Source organism: Oncorhynchus keta, chromosome 14 (assembly GCF_023373465.1).
Source record: "Oncorhynchus keta strain PuntledgeMale-10-30-2019 chromosome 14, Oket_V2, whole genome shotgun sequence".
NCBI lineage: Eukaryota > Metazoa > Chordata > Actinopteri > Salmoniformes > Salmonidae > Oncorhynchus > Oncorhynchus keta.
The window spans coordinates 9,259,725-9,282,190 of record NC_068434.1 but is presented as its reverse complement, the minus strand read 5'-3'; the positions used below and the strand labels follow the sequence as shown (position 1 = coordinate 9,282,190).

Here is a 22,466-nt window from a genome sequence, read left to right as displayed (position 1 = left end):
TTTTCCTCACTAATGGTTGAGGTTATGATTGTACATTTTTGTACATTTTTGGTCATATAGCAGACACTCTTCTCCAGAGCAACTTGCAGTTAGTGCATTCATCTTAAGATAGCTAGGTGAGACCACCACATATCAGCCGGTGTAAGTCCGTTTGTCCTCAATGCCGGAGACGGTATGACTAGTAATGACCTCCAGTTCACTTTCTGCCGGCTCTGACTCCTCTACGGCAGCACACTGCCGCTACCCTCTTGGCATGGAGGATGGCAGGATCAAAGACCATGACATCACCGCCTCCAGCCAATGGTACGAGACCACTGGGCCACAATATGCCAGGTGAGTGTTAATTGATTACATCACAATGCCCGTGTAAGAAGTGTATTCTTGATATATGGTCAAAATGTTCTCTCTTCGTTCCATGAATTATCTCTCTTTTTCTTCCTCTCCGTTCCCCACTCTCTTCTATTCATCGGTTTAGTGGTATGCCAATCTGTCTTTCCATACATTTATTCATAATTTAGTCATAATTTATTCATCTCTTAGTCATCATTTAGTCACCTATATAGTGTGTAAAAACATCAAAAATTGTATGATATCATATTTTATGTATGTTTATGCATATGTACCGAGATGTTCAAATAAACCTAAACCTATCAGGTTGAACCGGGAGGAGGGTGACGGGGCGTGGTGCCCAGCGGGGCTCCTACAGCCCTCTGACACCCAGTATCTGCAGGTCGACCTGGGCCAGCTCACCTTCCTGACAGTGGTGGGAACACAGGGCCGCTATGCCCGGAACTCGGGTAAAGAATTCGCCCGCATGTACCGCCTGAACTACAGCCACGACGGCCAGCTCTGGAGATCCTGGAAGAATCGCCTTGGCAATAAGGTGAGGAAGTGAGGAGTGCAGGAAAAGGGAAGTGGTGTGAAGAATGGGGGGAAGGGAGGTGAAGAATGGGGGGAAGGGAGGTGAAGAATGGGGGAAGGGAGTTGAAGAATGGGGGAAGGGAGTTGAAGAATGGGGGAAGGGAGGTGAAGAATGGGGGAAGGGAGGTGAAGAATGGGGGAAGGGAGGTGAAGAATGGGGGAAGGGAGGTGAAGAATGGGGGAAGGGAGGTGAAGAATGGGGGAAGGGAGGTGAAGAATGGGGGGAAGGGAGTTGAAGAATGGGGGAAGGGAGTTGAAGAATGGGGGGAAGGGAGGTGAAGAATGGGGGGAAGGGAGGTGAAGAATGGGGGGAAGGGAGGTGAAGAATGGGGGGAAGGGAGGTGAAGAATGGGGGGAAGGGAGGTGAAGAATGGGGGGAAGGGAGGTGAAGAATGGGGGAAGGGAGGTGAAGAATGGGGGAAGGGAGGTGAAGAATGGGGGGAAGGGAGGTGAAGAATGGGGGGAGTGAGGTGAAGAATGGGGGGAGGGAGGTGAAGAATGGGGGAAGGGAGGTGAAGAATGGGGGGAAGGGAGGTGAAGAATGGGGGAGTGAGGTGAAGAATGGGGGGAAGGGAGGTGAAGAATGGGGGGAAGGGAGGTGAAGAATGGGGGAAGGGAGGTGAAGAATGGGGGGAAGGGAGGTGAAGAATGGGGGGAAGGGAGGTGAAGAATGGGGGAAGGGAGGTGAAGAATGGGGGGAAGGGAGGTGAAGAATGGGGGAAGGGAGGTGAAGAATGGGGGGAGGGAGTTGAAGAATGGGGGGAAGGGAGGGGAAGAATGGGGGAAGGGAGGTGAAGAATGGGGGGAAGGGAGTTGAAGAATGGGGGGAAGGGAGGTGAAGAATGGGGGGAAGGGAGGTGAAGAATGGGGGGAAGGGAGTTGAAGAATGGGGGGAAGGGAGGTGAAGAATGGGGGGAAGGGAGTTGAAGAATGGGGGGAAGGGAGGTGAAGAATGGGGGGAAGGGAGGTGAAGAATGGGGGGAAGGGAGGTGAAGAATGGGGGAAGGGAGTTGAAGAATGGGGGAAGGGAGTTGAAGAATGGGGGAAGGGAGGTGAAGAATGGGGGGAAGGGAGGTGAAGAATGGGGGGAAGGGAGGTGAATAATGGGGGGAAGGGAGGTGAAGAATGGGGGGAAGGGAGGTGAAGAATGGGGGGAAGGGAGGTGAAGAATGGGGGGAAGGGAGGTGAAGAATGGGGGGAAGGGAGGTGAAGAATGGGGGGAAGGGAGGTGAAGAATGGGGGGAAGGGAGGTGAAGAATGGGGGGAGTGAGGTGAAGAATGGGGGGAAGGGAGGTGAAGAATGGGGGGAGGGAGGTGAAGAATGGGGGAAGAGAGGTGAAGAATGGGGGAGTGAGGTGAAGAATGGGGAAGGGAGGTGAAGAATGGGGGGAAGGGAGTTGAAGAATGGGGGAAGGGAGGTGAAGAATGGGGGTGAAGGGGGGAGGTGAAGAATGGGGGAAGGGAGTTGAAGAATGGGGGAAGGGAGGTGAAGAATGGGGGAAGGGAGGTGAAGAATGGGGGAAGGGAGTTGAAGAATGGGGGAAGGGAGTTGAAGAATGGGGGAAGGGAGGTGAAGAATGGGGGGGAAGGGAGGTGAAGAATGGGGGAATGGAGGTGAAGAATGGGGGGAAGGGAGGTGAAGAATGGGGGAAGGGAGGTGAAGAATGGGGGAAGGGAGGTGAAGAATGGGGGGAGTGAGGTGAAGAATGGGGGAAGGGAGGTGAAGAATGGGGGAGTGAGGTGAAGAATGGGGGAAGGGAGGTGAAGAATGGGGGGGGAGTGAGGTGAAGAATGGGGGAGTGAGGTGAAGAATGGGGGAAGGGAGGTGAAGAATGGGGGGAAGGGAGGTGAAGAATGGGGGAAGGGAGGTGAAGAATGGGGGGGGGGTGAGGTGAAGAATGGGGGAAGGGAGGTGAAGAATGGGGGAAGGGAGGTGAAGAATGGGGAAGGGAGGTGAAGAATGGGGGAAGTGAGGTGAAGAATGGGGGAAGGGAGGTGAAGAATGGGGGAAGGGAGGTGAAGAATGGGGGAACTGAGGTGAAGAATGGGGGAAGGGAGGTGAAGAATGGGGGAAGGGAGGTGAAGAATGGGGGAAGGGAGGTGAAGAATGGGGGAAGGGAGGTGAAGAATGGGGGGAAGGGAGGTGAAGAATGGGGGGAAGTGAGGTGAAGAATGGGGGGAAGGGAGGTGAAGAATGGGGGAAGGGAGGTGAAGAATGGGGGGAAGGGAGGTGAAGAATGGGGGGAGTGAGGTGAAGAATGGGGGGAAGGGAGGTGAAGAATGGGGGAAGGGAGGTGAAGAATGGGGGGAAGGGAGGTGAAGAATGGGGGGAAGGGAGCAGAAAAATGCGTTTAGGTTTCTAACTATTATGAGCCATTCTTGAGGAAATCTTTTTATGCTGAAATGACCAGAGCACAAAACATTATGAATTTGACTGACAAAAACATATAGAGTATGTTTTGTTTAGTGGTCAGTTGTAGAGGAGCAGAGAAAAGTATTTTGTCCAGGCTAGGCCAAAGAAATGTCCTGTAGGTTTTGGAATGATTATAAAACCAGTATGTTTTACATTGTTGTGTTGAACCACGAGACTATGTGTAAGAAGGGATTATTTAGGGTGTCGTTTATTATATAAAGTACCCTATTTAGCAGACTGTTTCCATCCAACAATACATGCGTATATTTTCATAATGGTGACCCCACCAGCAATCAAAGCCATAACCTTGACAGCACCAAGCTTTACCCTACGGAGTCACATAGGACCGTTCTGTAATTGAACTGGTTCTAATCTCTTGTCAGACGATGGAGGCGAATGACAACGCCTATGTCTCTGTGATCAAAGACCTTCACCCGCCCATCATCAGCCGCTACATCCGTCTCATCCCACTCACCAAGACGCCCACCACTGTGTGTATGAGACTGGAGCTGTACGGCTGCCCCTGGCACGGTGAGAGCAGGCACACACACACACACACACACACACACGTACACACAACCACAGAATGCATTATGCGACACAACATTTCTCACTATTTCTCACAGCATTTCACAACATTTTGTGTGTGTGTGTGTGTGTGTGTATGTGTGTGTGTGTGTGTTTGTGTGTGTGTGTGTGTGTGTGTGTGTGTGTGTGTGTGTGTGTGTGTGTGTGTGTGTGTGTGTGTGTGTGTGTGTGTGTGTGTGTGTGTGTGTGTGTGTGTGTGTGTGTGTGTGTGTGTGTGTGTGCCAGAGGAGGCTGGTGGGAGGAGCTATAGGATGACAGTCTCATTGTAATGGCTGGAATGTCATAAATGGAACTGAGTCAAACATGTGGTTTCCATATGTATGATTTGTTTGATTACGTTCCATTGATTCCATTCCGGCCATTAGATTGAGACTGTCCTCCTATAGCTCCTCCCACCAGCCTCCTCTGGCACACACACATAATGTTGTACAGCATAATGCGTTCTGTGGTTGTCTCTCTGTTCAAGTAACAGGAAGATATATCAAATCAAATCAAATTGTATTGGTCACACACACATGGTTAGCAGATGTTATTGTGAGTGTAGCGAAATGCTTGTTTGTGTTGTTGGGACACGATTAATCTAGGTGGTATTGGGTCTGTAAACACACCACAGGGGGATTAGGGATTGCTGTGTTTTTGTGTGTGTGTGTGTGTGTGTGTGTGTGTGTGTGTGCTCGTGCGCGTCCGCGTGTGTTTGTGAAACTGTTCCGATCAGTTAAAATTATGACTCGGAGTCTCCTTCTCCACTCCTCCTTCTCCTCTCTACCACTATCTCCACTTCTCCTTCTCCTCTCTACCACTATCTCCACTTCTCCTTCTCCTCTCTACCACTATCTCCACCCCTCCTTCTCCTCTCTACCACTATCTCCACTCCTCCTTCTCCTCTCTACCACTATCTCCACTCCTCCTTCTCCTCTCTACCACTATCTCCACTCCTCCTTCTCCTCTCTACCACTATCTCCACTCCTCCTCCTCCTCTCTACCACTATCTCCACTCCTCCTTCTCCTCTCTACCACTATCTCCACTCCTCCTTCTCCTCTCTACCACTATCTCCACTCCTCCTTCTCCTCTCTACCACTATCTCCACTCCTCCTTCTCCTCTCTACCACTATCTCCACTCCTCCTCCTCCTCTCTACCACTATCTCCACTCCTCCTTCTCCTCTCTACCACTATCTCCACTCCTCCTCCTCCTCTCTACCACTATCTCCACTCCTCCTTCTCCTCTCTACCACTATCTCCACTCCTCCTTCTCCTCTCTACCACTATCTCCACTCCTCCTCCTCTCTACCACTATCTCCACTCCTCCTTCTCCTCTCTACCACTATCTCCACTCCTCCTTCTCCTCTCTACCACTATCTCCACTCCTCCTCCTCCTCTCTACCACTATCTCCACTCCTCCTTCTCCTCTCTACCACTGTCCCCCGTCTCCTCTCTACCACTGTCCCCTGTCTCCTCCTTCTCCTCTCTACCACTGTCCCCCGTCTCCTCTCTACCACTGTCCCCCGTCTCCTCCTTCTCCTCTCTACCACTGTCCCCTGTCTCCTCCTTCTCCTCTCTACCACTGTCCCCTGTCTCCTCCTTCTCCTCTCTACCACTGTCCCCTGTCTCCTCCTTCTCCTCTCTACCACTGTCCCCCGTCTCCTCTCTACCACTGTCCCCTGTCTCCTCCTTCTCCTCTCAACCACTGTCCCCCGTCTCCTCCTTCTCCTCTCTACCACTGTCCCCTGTCTCCTCCTTCTCCTCTCTACCACTGTCCCCTGTCTCCTCCTTCTCCTCTCTACCACTGTCCCCTGTCTCCTCTCTACCACTGTCCCCCGTCTCCTCTCTACCACTGTCCCCTGTCTCCTCCTTCTCCTCTCTACCACTGTCCCCCGTCTCCTCTCTACCACTGTCCCCCGTCTCCTCTCTACCACTGTCCCCCGTCTCCTCCTTCTCCTCTCAACCACTGTCCCCCGTCTCCTCTCTACCACTGTCCCCCGTCTCCTCTCTACCACTGTCCCCCGTGTCCTCCTTCTCCTCTCTACCACTGTCCCCCGTCTCCTCTCTACCACTGTCCCCTGTCTCCTCCTTCTCCTCTCTACCACTGTCCCCCGTCTCCTCTCTACCACTGTCCCCTGTCTCCTCCTTCTCCTCTCTACCACTGTCCCCCCCCTCTCCTCTCTACCACTGTCCCCTGTCTCCTCCTTCTCCTCTCTACCACTGTCCCCCGTCTCCTCTCTACCACTGTCCCCTGTCTCCTCCTTCTCCTCTCTACCACTGTCCCCCGTCTCCTCTCTACCACTGTCCCCTGTCTCCTCCTTCTCCTCTCTACCACTGTCCCCCGTCTCCTCTCTACCACTGTCCCCCGTCTCCTCCTTCTCCTCTCTACCACTGTCCCCCGTCTCCTCTCTACCACTGTCCCCTGTCTCCTCCTTCTCCTCTCTACCACTGTCCCCCGTCTCCTCCTTCTCCTCTCAACCACTGTCCCCCGTCTCCTCTCTACCACTGTCCCCCGTCTCCTCTCTACCACTGTCCCCTGTCTCCTCCTTCTCCTCTCTACCACTGTCCCCTGTCTCCTCCTTCTCCTCTCTACCACTGTCCCCTGTCTCCTCCTTCTCCTCTCTACCACTGTCCCCCGTCTCCTCTCTACCACTGTCCCCTGTCTCCTCCTTCTCCTCTCTACCACTGTCCCCCGTCTCCTCTCTACCACTGTCCCCTGTCTCCTCCTTCTCCTCTCTACCACTGTCCCCCGTCTCCTCTCTACCACTGTCCCCTGTCTCCTCCTTCTCCTCTCTACCACTGTCCCCCGTCTCCTCTCTACCACTGTCCCCTGTCTCCTCCTTCTCCTCTCAACCACTGTCCCCCGTCTCCTCTCTACCACTGTCCCCTGTCTCCTCCTTCTCCTCTCTACCACTGTCCCCCGTCTCCTCTCTACCACTGTCCCCTGTCTCCTCCTTCTCCTCTCAACCACTGTCCCCCGTCTCCTCCTTCTCCTCTCAACCACTGTCCCCCGTCTCCTCCTTCTCCTCTCTACCACTGTCCCCCGTCTCCTCTCTACCACTGTCCCCCGTCTCCTCCTTCTCCTCTCTACCACTGTCCCCCGTCTCCTCTCTACCACTGTCCCCCGTGTCCTCCTTCTCCTCTCTACCACTGTCCCCCGTCTCCTCTCTACCACTGTCCCCCGTGTCCTCCTTCTCCTCTCTACCACTGTCCCCCGTCTCCTCTCTACCACTGTCCCCTGTCTCCTCCTTCTCCTCTCTACCACTGTCCCCCGTCTCCTCTCTACCACTGTCCCCTGTCTCCCCCTTCTCCTCTCTACCACTGTCCCCCGTCTCCTCTCTACCACTGTCCCCTGTCTCCTCCTTCTCCTCTCTACCACTGTCCCCTGTCTCCTCCTTCTCCTCTCAACCACTGTCCCCCGTCTCCTCCTTCTCCTCTCTACCACTGTCCCCCGTCTCCTCTCTACCACTGTCCCCCGTCTCCTCTCTACCACTGTCCCCTGTCTCCTCCTTCTCCTCTCTACCACTGTCCCCCGTCTCCTCCTCCTCCTCTCTACCACTGTCCCCCGTCTCCTCTCTACCACTGTCCCCCGTCTCCTCTCTACCACTGTCCCCTGTCTCCTCCTTCTCCTCTCTACCACTGTCCCCTGTCTCCTCCTTCTCCTCTCTACCACTGTCCCCTGTCTCCTCCTTCTCCTCTCTACCACTGTCCCCCGTCTCCTCTCTACCACTGTCCCCTGTCTCCTCCTTCTCCTCTCTACCACTGTCCCCCGTCTCCTCTCTACCACTGTCCCCCGTGTCCTCCTTCTCCTCTCTACCACTGTCCCCCGTCTCCTCTCTACCACTGTCCCCTGTCTCCTCCTTCTCCTCTCTACCACTGTCCCCCGTCTCCTCTCTACCACTGTCCCCTGTCTCCTCCTTCTCCTCTCTACCACTGTCCCCTGTCTCCTCCTTCTCCTCTCAACCACTGTCCCCCGTCTCCTCTCTACCACTGTCCCCTGTCTCCTCCTTCTCCTCTCAACCACTGTCCCCCGTCTCCTCTCTACCACTGTCCCCTGTCTCCTCCTTCTCCTCTCTACCACTGTCCCCCGTCTCCTCTCTACCACTGTCCCCTGTCTCCTCCTTCTCCTCTCAACCACTGTCCCCCGTCTCCTCCTTCTCCTCTCAACCACTGTCCCCCGTCTCCTCCTTCTCCTCTCTACCACTGTCCCCCGTCTCCTCTCTACCACTGTCCCCCGTCTCCTCCTTCTCCTCTCTACCACTGTCCCCCGTCTCCTCTCTACCACTGTCCCCCGTCTCCTCTCTACCACTGTCCCCCGTGTCCTCCTTCTCCTCTCTACCACTGTCCCCCGTCTCCTCTCTACCACTGTCCCCCGTGTCCTCCTTCTCCTCTCTACCACTGTCCCCCGTCTCCTCTCTACCACTGTCCCCCGTGTCCTCCTTCTCCTCTCTACCACTGTCCCCCGTCTCCTCTCTACCACTGTCCCCTGTCTCCTCCTTCTCCTCTCTACCACTGTCCCCCGTCTCCTCTCTACCACTGTCCCCTGTCTCCTCCTTCTCCTCTCTACCACTGTCCCCGTCTCCTCTCTACCACTGTCCCCTGTCTCCTCCTTCTCCTCTCTACCACTGTCCCCTGTCTCCTCCTTCTCCTCTCAACCACTGTCCCCCGTCTCCTCCTTCTCCTCTCTACCACTGTCCCCCGTCTCCTCTCTACCACTGTCCCCCGTCTCCTCTCTACCACTGTCCCCTGTCTCCTCCTTCTCCTCTCTACCACTGTCCCCCGTCTCCTCTCTACCACTGTCCCCCGTCTCCTCCTCCTCCTCTCTACCACTGTCCCCCGTCTCCTCTCTACCACTGTCCCCCGTCTCCTCCTCCTCCTCTCTACCACTGTCCCCCGTCTCCTCTCTACCACTGTCCCCCGTCTCCTCTCTACCACTGTCCCCTGTCTCCTCCTTCTCCTCTCTACCACTGTCCCCCGTCTCCTCTCTACCACTGTCCCCTGTCTCCTCCTTCTCCTCTCTACCACTGTCCCCCGTCTCCTCTCTACCACTGTCCCCCGTCTCCTCCTCCTCCTCTCTACCACTGTCCCCCGTCTCCTCTCTACCACTGTCCCCCGTCTCCTCCTTCTCCTCTCTACCACTGTCCCCCGTCTCCTCTCTACCACTGTCCCCCGTCTCCTCTCTACCACTGTCCCCTGTCTCCTCCTTCTCCTCTCTACCACTGTCCCCCGTCTCCTCTCTACCACTGTCCCCCGTCTCCTCCTCCTCCTCTCAACCACTGTCTCCCGTGTCCTCCGTACTGTAGACGGCCTGACGTCATACAGCTCTCCTGAAGGTCAGCTGATGATGCCTCCTGGGTATCCCATTGCCAGCCTCAACGACTCCACATACGACGGCGCCCACGAACGAAGGTAGGCCTGGTGCCTGCATACACACCGTCACACACACACCGTCACACACACACACACACACACACACACACACACACACACACACACACACACACACACACACACACACACACACACACACACACACACACACACACACACACACACACACACACACACACACACATAATGAACCAGACAACGTCAGATTTCAGAGACTTACATCTCCAGGTGAAACAACAAGCCAACAAATACTACTAGAATTCGAGCTGAAATGCATTAGAACTCTATATTTTACCCTGCTTTAATTTAGTTTCCCCTCCTTAATATATAAAGCGCTTTGAGCACTGGAAAAACACTATAAATCCAGTCAATTATTGTGCCTTCCTTCTCCCAAGGAAACTGTCTGGGGGGTTGGGTCAGCTGACGGACGGTGTGACTGGTCAAGATGACTTCCTGGTGACGCGGCAGTACCATGTATGGCCTGGATACGACTATGTGGGCTGGAGGAACGGGAGTCTGGGCTCTGACTATGTGGAGATGGAGTTTGTCTTTGACAAGCAAAGGAACTTCACCTCCATGAAGGTAACAAAGTGCATCCTACAGAGAAGGAATGGGACAGACGAGGTTAAGGACAGAGAAGGAATGGGACAGACGAGGTTAAGGACAGAGAAGGAATGGGACAGACGAGGTTAAGGACAGAGATGGAATGGGACAGACGAGGTTAAGGACAGAGAAGGAATGGGACAGACGAGGTTAAGGACAGAGAAGGAATGGGACAGACGAATTTAAGGACAGAGAAGGAATGGGACAGACGAGGTTAAGGACAGAGAAGGAATGGGACAGACGAGGTTAAGGACAGAGAAGGAATGGGACAGACAAGGTTAAGGACAGAGAAGGAATGGGACAGACAAGGTTAAGGACAGAGACGGAATGGGACAGACGAGGTTAAGGACAGAGAAGGAATGGGACAGACGAGGATAAGAAAAGAGAAGGAATGGGACAGACGAGGTTAAGAAAAGAGAAGGAATGGGACAGACGAGGTTAAGGACAGAGAAGGAATGGGACAGACGAGGTTAAGGACAGAGAAGGAATGGGACAGACGAGGTTAAGAAAAGAGAAGGAATGGGACAGACGAGGTTAAGAAAAGAGAAGGAATGGGACAGAAGAGGATAAGAAAAGAGAAGGAATGGGACAGACGAGATTAAGGACAGAGAAGGAATGGGACAGACGAGATTAAGGACAGAGATGGAATGGGACAGACGAGGTTAAGAAAAGAGAAGGAATGGGACAGACGAGGTTAAGGACAGAGAAGGAATGGGACAGACGAGGATAAGAAAAGAGAAGGAATGGGACAGACGAGGTTAAGAAAAGAGAAGGAATGGGACAGAAGAGGATAAGAAAAGAGAAGGAATGGGACAGAAGAGGATAAGGACAGAGAAGGAATGGGACAGACGAGGTTAAGGACAGAGAAGGGATGGGACAGACGAGGTTAAGGACAGAGAAGGAATGGGACAGACGAGGTTAAGGACAGAGAAGGATTGGGACAGACGAGGTTAAGGACAGAGAAGGAATGGGACAGACGAGGTTAAGGACAGAGAAGGGATGGGACAGACGAGGTTAAGGACAGAGAAGGAATGGGACAGACGAGGTTAAGGACAGAGAAGGATTGGGACAGACGAGGTTAAGGACAGAGAAGGAATGGGACAGACGAGGTTAAGGACAGAGAAGGAATGGGACAGACGAGGTTAAGGACAGAGAAGGAATGGGACAGACGAGGTTAAGGACAGAGAAGGAATGGGACAGACGAGGTTAAGGACAGAGAAGGAATGGGACAGAAGTGGATAAGAAAAGAGAAGGAATGGGACAGACGAGATTAAGGACAGAGAAGGAATGGGACAGACGATATTAAGAAAAGAGAAGGAATGGGACAGACGAGGTTAAGGACAGAGAAGGAATGGGACAGACGAGGTTAAGGACAGAGAAGGAATGGGACAGACGAGGTTAAGGACAGAGAAGGAATGGGACAGACGAGGTTAAGGACAGAGAAGGAATGGGACAGACGAGGTTAAGGACAGAGAAGGAATGGGACAGACGAGGTTAAGGACAGAGAAGGAATGGGACAGACGAGGTTAAGGACAGAGAAGGAATGGGATAGACGAGGTTAAGGACAGAGAAGGAATGGGACAGACGAGGTTAAGGACAGAGAAGGAATGGGATAGACGAGGATAAGAAAAGAGAAGGAATGGGACAGACGAGGTTAAGGACAGAGAAGGAATGGGACAGACGAGGTTAAGGACAGAGAAGGAATGGGACAGACGAGGTTAAGGACAGAGAAGGAATGGGACAGACGAGGTTAAGGACAGAGAAGGAATGGGACAGAAGTGGATAAGAAAAGAGAAGGAATGGGACAGACGAGATTAAGAAAAGAGAAGGAATGGGACAGATGAGGTTAAGGACAGAGAAGGAATGGGACAGACGAGGTTAAGGACAGAGAAGGAATGCGACAGACAAGGTTAAGGACAGAGAAGGAATGGGACAGACGAGGTTAAGGACAGAGAAGGAATGGGACAGAAGAGGATAAGAAAAGAGAAGGAATGGGACAGAGAGATTAAGAAAAGACAGAGAGGTTAAGGACAGAGAAGGAATGGGACAGACGAGGTTAAGGACAGAGAAGGAATGGGGCAGACGAGGTTAAGGACAGAGAAGGAATGGGACAGACGAGGTTAAGGACAGAGAAGGAATGGGACAGGTGGTGTTTATGTCTGTGTAATCTACTGGCCTGTTCATATGAGGTGGTGTTTCTGTCTGTGTAACCTACTGGCCTGTTTATATGAGGTGGTGTTTCTATCTTTCAAACCTACTGGCCTGTTCATATGAGGTGGTGTTTCTATCTTTCAAACCTACTGGCCTGTTCATATGAGGTGGTGTTTCTGTCTGTGTAACCTACTGGCCTGTTTGTATGAGGTGGTGTTTCTATCTGTGTAACCTACTGGCCTGTTCATATGAGGTGGTGTTTCTGTCTGTGTAATCTACTGGCCTGTTCATATGAGGTGGTGTTTCTGTCTGTGTAACCTACTGGCCTGTTTATATGAGGTGGTGTTTCTGTCTGTGTAACCTACTGGCCTGTTTATATGAGGTGGTGTTTCTATCTTTCAAACCTACTGGCCTGTTCATATGAGGTGGTGTTTCTGTCTGTGTAACCTACTGGCCTGTTCATATGAGGTGGTGTTTCTGTCTGTGTAACCTACTGGCCTGTTCATATGAGGTGGTGTTTCTGTCTGTGTAATCTACTGGCCTGTTCATATGAGGTGGTGTTTCTGTCTGTGTAACCTACTGGCCTGTTCATATGAGGTGGTGTTTCTATCTTTCAAACCTACTGGCCTGTTCATATGAGGTGGTGTTTCTATCTTTCAAACCTACTGGCCTGTTCATATGAGGTGGTGTTTCTATCTTTCAAACCTACTGGCCTGTTCATATGAGGTGGTGTTTCTGTCTGTGTAACCTACTGGCCTGTTTATATGAGGTGGTGTTTCTGTCTGTGTAACCTACTGGCCTGTTCATATGAGGTGGTGTTTCTATCTTTCAAACCTACTGGCCTGTTCATATGAGGTGGTGTTTCTATCTTTCAAACCTACTGGCCTGTTCATATGAGGTGGTGTTTCTATCTTTCAAACCTACTGGCCTGTTCATATGAGGTGGTGTTTCTGTCTGTGTAACCTACTGGCCTGTTCATATGAGGTGGTGTTTCTGTCTGTGTAACCTACTGGCCTGTTCATATGAGGTGGTGTTTCTATCTTTCAAACCTACTGGCCTGTTCATATGAGGTGGTGTTTCTATCTTTCAAACCTACTGGCCTGTTCATATGAGGTGGTGTTTCTGTCTGTGTAACCTACTGGCCTGTTCATATGAGGTGGTGTTTCTGTCTTTCAAACCTACTGGCCTGTTCACATGAGGTGGTGTTTCTGTCTGTGTAATCTACTGGCCTGTTTCATTAGATGCAGAGCTTTTGCCAAGTGTGACGATTGCATTTATTTCAATGAAAGCTTAAGGTTTGAGCTGCTCAGTGTAAATGATATTCTGGTTTCATTTTCAACATTTTGACGTGCAGCTCACACCCTGCAACAATAGGATGAAGAGGCTCACGTTCTTCTCATGTTGGTCAAAAGTTACTCTGTGTAAAAAATAATAATAATAATAAATAAAACCTACTGACTTCCCAGTTCGTATGTAACTGTGGTCTTCCCTGGACAGGTGCACAGTAACAATATGTTCCACCACGGAGTGAAGATCTTCTCCTCCGTGTCCTGCTCTTTCAAGCCTCGTCTCACCGCTAACTGGGAGACCGAGCCGGTGGAGTTCCGTACGGTGCTGGACGACCGCAACCCCAGCGCTCGCTATGTGACCGTGCCTCTGGGACGCCGTAATGCCAAGGCCCTGCGCTGCCGCTTCCACTTCGCTGATGTGTGGATGATGTTCAGCGAAATCTCCTTCCAGTCAGGTAGGAGGGGAAGCAGAGAAATATCTACCGCTAAAGGCACGGTTCACTTCCTTCCTTCCTTCCTTACTGACTTACTCCTCTTCATCCCCTAAGGCATGGTTCACTTCCTTCCTTCCTTCCTTCCTTACTGACTTACTCCTCTTCATCCCCTAAGGCATGGTTCACTTCCTTCCTTCCTTCCTTCCTTACTGACTTACTCCTCTTCATCCCCTAAGGCATGGTTCACTTCCTTCCTTCCTTCCTTCCTTACTGACTTCCTTTCTGACTTACTCCTCTTCATCCCCTAAGGCATGGTTCACTTCCTTCCTTCCTTCCTTCCTTACTGACTTACTCCTCTTCATCCCCTAAGGCATGGTTCACTTCCTTCCTTCCTTCCTTCCTTACTGACTTACTCCTCTTCATCCCCTAAGGCATGGTTCACTTCCTTCCTTCCTTCCTTCCTTACTGACTTACTCCTCTTCATCCCCTAAGGCATGGTTCACTTCCTTCCTTCCTTCCTTCCTTACTGACTTACTCCTCTTCATCCCCTAAGGCATGGTTCACTTCCTTCCTTCCTTCCTTCCTTACTGACTTACTCCTCTTCATCCCCTAAGGCATGGTTCACTTCCTTCCTTCCTTACTGACTTACTCCTCTTCATCCCCTAAGGCATGGTTCACTTCCTTCCTTCCTTCCTTCCTTACTGACTTACTCCTCTTCATCCCCTAAGGCATGGTTCACTTCCTTCCTTCCTTACTGACTTACTCCTCTTCATCCCCTAAGGCATGGTTCACTTCCTTCCTTCCTTCCTTCCTTCCTTCCTTCCTTCCTTCCTTCCTTCCTTCCTTCCTTACTGACTTACTCCTCTTCATCCCCTAAGGCATGGTTCACATCCTTCCTTCCTTCCTTCCTTCCTTACTGACTTACTCCTCTTCATCCCCTAAGGCATGGTTCACATCCTTCCTTCCTTCCTTCCTTCCTTACTCCTCTTCATCCCCTATGGGACGTAAGGCTACAATGATCCACTTCCGGCGCTATCTGTCCTTTGACACACGTTGAGCCCCACCAGGCACGGTTCACAGGAAAACAGTTAAAGACCTGTGCAGTATGTAGAAATAGCCACGCCATTTCCTGGGTTTCAAAAATTCTTAAATGTTTGCCAGATTTTAGGTTGTGACATGACAAGCACATGCAATGTGCAGAGAATCATCGTACCATCTAAACCCCTGTGAAAATATGTACTCTAATGTTCAGTGTCGTATGTGAACACAGGTGACCATTTGAAGAGTTTGGTTCCAAAACGCTATTTATCTATTTTCTGAAATGTTGGTAAGTTAGGCGTTTATTGTTTAAAGTACTTGAGAGATTGGTGTATTTTTTTCACTATCTAATCATGACACGAGGTTGTTCAATGACAGACATGTACTGTACAAGTGCATTGAGATTTGGGAAGCAAGTTCAGGGAGTTGAGAGTTTTAATAAATAAACGTAATACAAAACAAGAAAACACAAACAACGCATAGATATGACATAGAAACAATAACGTCTGGGGAAGGAACCAAAGGGATTGACATATATAGGGAAGGTAATCAGGGAGGTGATGAAGTCCAGGTGCGTGTAACCATGGTGACAGGTGTGCGCCATAACGAGCAGCCTGGTGACCTAGAGGCTGGAGAGGGAGCACACAGGACAGTATTTGATTAAAATCTATCACTTGATGGATTCATTTCAGAGACAAATAATCGTTTTTTTTTTTTTTGCAAATGCAATATATCTGCCTCCCTCTCAGAGAAATGAGTTAAACTGCTAGGTTTTACACAGTCAAATGTAACTAATAACTACATTTTTTAGAAATAAATGTATAAATGATACATTTGTGACATCAATATTTAAATGTTTTAAATAAATAATTCAATACAGTAATATAAGAGCTGTATGTAAAACATTTACATTTGGATTGTTTGGCATTTTAGTAGATGCTCTAATCCAGAGCGATTTACAGTTAGTGCATTTTAAGATAGCTAAGTGGGTCCACCACATATCACAGTCAAAAATACAGGATACTAACATTCTAGCAAACAAAATGATATATAGTGTTTTGCAAATACATTTTTGTTTTCATACACCTACTAAGAATACAGATATTTTACACACACACACGAGGGCATCCATAAGCAATAATTTCTGATTAAAAAAACACGAATTTGAAACATTTGTGGAAATAGCGTTTTCATTGGTTCCTTTTGTCCCACAGCAGACACCGTGATTCCGACTCAGATAACCCTGGCGGTGACATCCCCGTGGCCCAAGGAGGAGAGCTCCATGCCCACCACCCACAAGACCGGTGACCTTTCAACTTCCTGCTTCCCCTCTTCCAATCCTTACCATAACCATTAATGGAGAAAATGCAAAACTGAGCGTTTCGGGGGTAGTCTCTTCGAAAAAAGGCTTCCAAAGGGGTTTTTCTCCATTGGAGAACACTTTTTAGTTCCAGGTAGAACACTTTTTAGTTCCAGGTAGAACACTTTTTAGTTCCAGGTAAAACACTTTTTGGTTCCAGGTAGAACACTTTTTAGTTCCAGGTAGAACACTTTTTGGTTCCAGGTAGAACACTTTTTAGTTCCAGGTAGAACACTTTTTGGTTCCAGGTAGAACACTTTTTAGTTCCAGGTAGAACACTTTTTAGTTCCAGGTAGAACACTTTTTAGTTCCAGGTAGAACACTTTTTAGTTCCAGGTAGAACGCTTTTTAGTTCCAGGTAGAACCATTTTTAGTTCCAGGTAGAACACTTTTTGGTTCCAGGTAGAACCATTTTTAGTTCCAGGTAGAACACTTTTTGGTTCCAGGTAGAACTCTTTTGGGTTTTATGTAGAACCCTCTTGGGAAAGGGTTTATACATGGAACCCAATAGGGTTCTACCGGAAACCAAAACAGGTTCTTCAAAGGGTTCTACAATGAGGATAGCCGAAGAACCCTTTCAGGTACTAGAAAGTTTAGGTGTTTGCTAAAAGCAACACCTCTGAATATTTCAACACTTTGTTTAATTTCAGTTGTTTAGTTGTAGCTGAAAAAGTCTGGCTGCAAAAGTGTCAGATAAGCTGAGGGAAAGGGAATGGATCCATGTAACCTGCTTCTACTGTATACAGTATAGTTTTCACTATGGAAATAACTTGATTATGTTATATACTTGATCATATTTTAAATATATGTACTACTGGCTATAGACCTATATGTCATTTTTTTCTCTCAAAATAAATTAAATTAGTAATCTCCTTAACTCCTCCCCCTCAGTGACAAACACATCAGCCAAGGACCAACCGGATGATGGGAACACCCCTATTCTGATTGGCTGTCTGGTGACGATCATCCTGTTGCTCGTAGTGATCATCTTCCTGATCTTGTGGTGCCAGTATGTGTGCAAGGTGCTGGAGAAGGTAGGACAGACTATATTCTGGATACCCACATCTGTCATAACCCTTATTGACTAGCAGCTGGAACTGAGAAGGCAGAAGGGGATGTGAAAAATTGTGTTCTCTGAAGTGAAGAGGAAAATTCAGCAACTCTTAAGGGCCTGGAAAGTGTAAATTGTTTTTATTTCTCCTCGGAAATCTAAATAGCATAATGAAGCTGTCTGTTTTTTTGCATGAGCTGTGTCTTAATCTACCTCATCCTTCGATATTCACCTTCCGCATCTGCGGTGGAAGGTGGGAGAGCTACAGCGGTATTTGTCAGACCAGGAGAAATCCCGAAAATCTTTCTTCTCATGAAAACGTCCGTAGAGTCCGAACGGTTTGGCCTACAAAACCAATATGACCTTGGGACTCATCTGAAGTCGGTACCGACGATCTGCCAACTTCTGTCTGTAACGAACAGTTTGGGCTACCACCGTCGAAAGGTGAGACTGTCACGTACATGTCGGTTGTTGTGCTCTAGGACGCCCACAAGCCTCACAAGACTCGACCGAAAGGTCCCCGGAACCAGTTTTAAACAATCATGGAAGTAGTTTAGTGTTTTAAAAAATGGGTTAAATATGGGGGGAAAAAGTATATAATTTCCTGATCTTTCTTCTATCTCTCAGATGTAGGACAGACACTTCAGAACAGACCATGTATCTATGCGTATCTATATCTCTCAGATGTAGGACAGACACTTCAGAACAGACCATGTATGAATGTTATTCAATGCGTATCGATGCGTATCTATGCGTATGCAGAGCAAGGGGAACTACTACTTCAAGGTCTCAGAGCAAGTGACGTAACCGATTGAAACGCTATTTAGCGCACACCGCTAACTAAGCTAGCCGTTTCACATCCGTTACACGTATCTATGCGTATCTATGCGTATCTAAGGCCGAATTCAATGTTGTATTACATTCTAAATCAAATGGCTAAATGATCCATGGTATGACCATCTAAAAACAAGTCCATATGTTATCTTAGTAGAAACCCACCCCGGGCCGTTACACCTTAGTGTGTTATAAGTGTTTTTATAAAACAACTTCAACTGCCCTCCATGAGATGCTGACTTTCCTCTTCACTTCAATTCACTCCTCAATTTATGTGCCTTGGAGAGGGAGGTAGCGATAACATTTCGTTCGCTAAAGACTGATCCCTGCCTGCATCCCGCCCCAGGCTCCACGGCGTATCCTCGAGGAGGAGGTCACCGTGCGCCTGTCCTCCAGTAGTGACACTATCATTCTGCAGACCCCTCCCGTGCCCCCCCGGGTCTCTCAGATGGACCACCCATACGAGCGCGTCTTTCTCCTGGACCCTCAGTACCAAGACCCAGCCGGCCTCAGGAACAAGCTGCCTGAACTGTCTCGGAGTGCAGAGACCTCAGGTGAATGAATACCTCTTGCTTTTCTCTCTTCCTCTCCTATCTCCTCCCACCTTCATCTTTCTTTCAATCAAAGGCATCATGTTACTTCTTAGTCCTTATAGTTTGCATGTTGCTGTGACTGTTACTCGCTTCTTGCAAATCAACCTGTTGATCATGCCGGCATGCTTCTCTGATTCTCAATATTCTCTGGAATGTTGTATGTTAAGCATGCTGATCTGTTGTTCAGACTCTCTCTCTTCTTTACCTTCCAGTCCTCCTCCTCCATATCCCTCTAGCCTCTAGCCCTATGCCTTTATGACCTCTTCCTGACCTCTCGTCATGACCGAAGTCCCCTCTCGTGGTAAGAGATGAAAGGTGTGCCAATGTGAAGACTATAATATCAGAATGATATAGAAGACTATAGTGGTTGGGATAGGGAATGTCCTCCTTGTCTGATTTGAGGCTATAGTTCCTTCCCCTTCTGTGTTACTGTCAGGGTCTGTTACTGTCTGGGACTGGCAGGGTCTGTTACTGTCTGGGACTGGCAGGGTCTGTTACTGTCTGGAACTGCCAGGGTCTGTTACTGTCTGGGACTGGCAGGGTCTGTTACTGTCTGGGACTGCCAGGGTCTGTTACTGTCTGGGACTGCCAGGGTCTGTTACTGTCTGGGACTGGCAGGGTCTGTTACTGTCTGGGACTGCCAGGGTCTGTTACTGTCTGGGACTGCCAGGGTCTGTTCCTGTCTGGGACTGCCAGGGTATTTTCCTGTCTGGGACTGCCAGGGTCTGTGCCTGTCTGGGACTGCCAGGGTCTGTGCCTGTCTGGGACTGCCAGGGTCTGTTCCTGTCTGGGACTGCCAGGGTCTGTTCCTGTCTGGGACTGCCAGGGTCTTTTCCTGTCTGGGACTGCCAGGGTCTGTTACTGTCTGGGACTGCCAGGGTCTGTTACTGTCTGGGACTGCCAGGGTCTGTTACTGTCTGGTACTGCCAGGGTCTGTTACTGTTTGGGACTGCCAGGGTCTTTTCCTGTCTGGGACTGCCAGGGTCTGTTACTGTCTGGGATTGCCAGGGTCTTTTCCTGTCTGGGACTGCCAGGGTATTTTCCTGTCTGGGATTGCCAGGGTCTGTTACTGTCTGAGACTGCCAGGGTCTGTGCCTGTCTGGGACTGGGTATTTTCCTGTCTGGGACTGCCAGGGTTTGTTACTGTCTGGGACTGTTTTCATTTCATCCTTAGCTTTATGAGTCTGGCACTGTGTTCAAAACATAGAGTAGGACTGCTGCTCTAGGATCATATTAGCCTTTTAGATCATAATGAACAAGATTACTTGAACAAGGGGGACCTGATCCTAGATCAGAACTCCTACTCTCAGGCCCTGGTTATCATCACAGTCAGGAGCTTAGCACAAACTATCACTCTCTCTTTGTCTCTCCGCCTCCACCTCTCTCCTCCTCCCCCTCCCTTTCCTCCTCCTGCTCTTCCTCCTCCTTCTTAACATTCCCTTCCCTCCCCCTCCTGTTCTTCCTCCTCATCCTGTTCTTCCTCCTCATCTTGTTCTTCCTCCTATTCATCCTGCTCTTCCTCCTCCTCATCCTGTTCTTCCTCCTCATCCTGCTCTTCCTCCTCCTCATCCTGCTCTTCCTCATCCTGTTCTTCCTCCTCCTCATCCTGTTCTTCCTCCTCCTCATCCTGTTCTTCCTCCTCATCCTGTTCTTCCTCCTCCTCATCTTGTTCTTCCTCCTCCTCATCTTGTTCTTCCTCCTCCTCATCTTGTACTTCCTTCTATTCATCCTGTTCTTCCTCCTCATCTTTGTTCTTCCTCCTATTCATCCTGCTCTTCCTCCTATTCATCCTGCTCTTCCTCATCATCCTGTTCTTCCTCCTCATCCTGTTCTTCCTCCTCATCCTGTTCTTCCTCCTCCTCATCTTGTTCTTCCTCCTATTCATCCTGCTCTTCCTCCTCATCTTATTCTTCCTCCTCTTCCTGTTCTTCCTCCTCCTCCCTAATATCCCTGCTCCTCCTCAGCGTGTGGTGGGGGCTATGCGGAGCCCGATGTCACCCAGTGCACGCCTCACCAGTGCTTCCAGAGCAGCGTGCCGCACTACGCCGAGACGGACATCGTAAGCCTGCAGGGTGTGACAGGCAGTAACATGTACGCCGTGCCCGCGCTCACCGTCGACTCGCTCACCCGCAAGGACATCTCCGTGGCAGAGTTCCCCCGTTACCGGCTGCTCTTCAGGGAGAAGTTGGGGGAGGGGCAGTTTGGGGAGGTGAGGACCTTCCTAGTGTTTATCTTCTTGTTGACTGACGTACACACAGACAACTGCAGATGCCCTCATTCGTTCTTCATGAGCGTTTAAACGTTATATTCTTCAAGAATCAATGAAGGATGTATCAATCCCAGATTGCCCCTTCAACATGTATCCACTGGAGGAAACCACAGAAAAAGGTTGTACTGTGTGTTATATTACCAAACTCTTTCTCATCACACTTTTCTGATTTCAGTCACATAACTGTGTTGTTCACCATGTATTTATCATTACTCCCACATTTATAAACAATTTAGTAATCTAATGATTCAAGTATTTTTTCAGTCCCTAATTTAAAGTGAGAGCTACCTAAACTTTTTCAATAGTTTATAAATGTTTTGAGTGACCAGGGTAATTTGTCACTAAAAGATGGGCAGACGAGTGAGTGAGTGATGTCACCGATTTACGTCACCGATTGAAACGCTATTAGCGCGCACCACTAACTAGCTAGCCATTTCACACCGATTACATATATACATGTGTGAATAATTAGCAAATGTGGAAGTAATGGTTAAGAAATGATAAGCAAACTGTTTGCAAATGATTATAAATTGTAGAGAAGGGGAAACTACTACTTCAAGGTCTCAGAGCGAGTGACGTCACCGATTGAAACGCTATTAGCGTGTACCCCGCTAACGAGCTAGCCATTTCACACTGGTTACATACAGTGGAATAAAATGCTAATTAATTACTTAAAAATAATACAATGTGAATTTCTGGATTTTAGTTTTAGATTCCATCTCTCACAGTTGAAGTGTACCTATGATAAAAATTACAGACCTCTACATGCTTTGTAAGTAGGAAAACCTGCAAAATTGGCAGTGTATCAAATACTCTGTATATACATGTGTGAATGATTAGCTTAGTAACATTTACAAATTTGGGAGTCATGGTTAATAAATTATAAACAAACTGTTTGCAAATGATTATAAATGGCTTATTATGGACCCTTAAAATAATGTGTTACTGGGCACACAATGAAAAACATACAAATGTTTCAGTCTATTTGGGGCCTAATGAACATGACCCTGTTCTCTGTGCAGGTCCACCTGTGTGAGGCTGAGGGTCTGCCTGAGTTTCTAGGGGAGGGCGCCCCCCTTCCCGACCGAGACGGACGGCCTGTACTGGTGGCGGTGAAGCAACTGAGGGCAGACGCCACCAACAACGCCAGGTGTGTGTGTTTGTTTATTTGTGTTCACCAGGTGTGTGTGTATGAATATTTCCTTTAGTACTCTGTGTATGAATAGCTACATTCTGACCTATGGTATTCTAACCCCCAATGCCACCACACACGCACAGGAACGACTTCCTGAAGGAGATCAAGATCATGTCGAGGCTCAACGACCCCAACATCATCCAGTTGCTGTGTGTGTGTGTGAGCTCAGACCCACTGTGCATGGTGACTGAGTACATGGACAACGGAGACCTCAACATGTTTCTGTCACAGAGAGAGATGGAGAGCACCCTGACCCACGCCAACAACATCCCCGCAGTCAGGTGAGACCCTCCTCCTCTCACCACGCTCCTCCTCTGTCTCCTCCTCCTCTCAGCATGCTCCTCCTCTGTCTCCT

At 49.4% G+C, this 22,466-nt stretch overlaps 1 protein-coding gene and 1 long non-coding RNA gene across 25 annotated transcripts in view; both read left to right on the top strand.

The window, feature by feature from the left end:
• Nucleotides 1-22,466, top strand: part of ddr2l (discoidin domain receptor family, member 2, like) — a 64,233-nt gene that overhangs the window by 30,273 nt on the left and 11,494 nt on the right. For all 24 annotated transcript variants that reach the window (XM_052460996.1, XM_052460994.1, XM_052460986.1 and 21 more), the window contains exons 3-14: nucleotides 231-333; nucleotides 655-883; nucleotides 3,718-3,865; nucleotides 9,207-9,312; nucleotides 9,690-9,876; nucleotides 13,546-13,792; nucleotides 16,024-16,113; nucleotides 17,061-17,203; nucleotides 18,401-18,608; nucleotides 20,612-20,856; nucleotides 21,939-22,066; nucleotides 22,195-22,392. In XM_052460996.1, coding sequence (XP_052316956.1) covers nucleotides 231-333; nucleotides 655-883; nucleotides 3,718-3,865; nucleotides 9,207-9,312; nucleotides 9,690-9,876; nucleotides 13,546-13,792; nucleotides 16,024-16,113; nucleotides 17,061-17,203; nucleotides 18,401-18,608; nucleotides 20,612-20,856; nucleotides 21,939-22,066; nucleotides 22,195-22,392 — 2,032 coding nt within the window. The remainder of the gene's footprint in view (nucleotides 1-230; nucleotides 334-654; nucleotides 884-3,717; nucleotides 3,866-9,206; nucleotides 9,313-9,689; nucleotides 9,877-13,545; nucleotides 13,793-16,023; nucleotides 16,114-17,060; nucleotides 17,204-18,400; nucleotides 18,609-20,611; nucleotides 20,857-21,938; nucleotides 22,067-22,194; nucleotides 22,393-22,466) is intronic.
• LOC127907194 (uncharacterized) lies at nucleotides 11,924-13,041 on the top strand. Its single transcript, XR_008063675.1, has 3 exons — nucleotides 11,924-12,387; nucleotides 12,431-12,774; nucleotides 12,861-13,041. It is a non-coding gene; the product is annotated as an uncharacterized LOC127907194 (long non-coding RNA).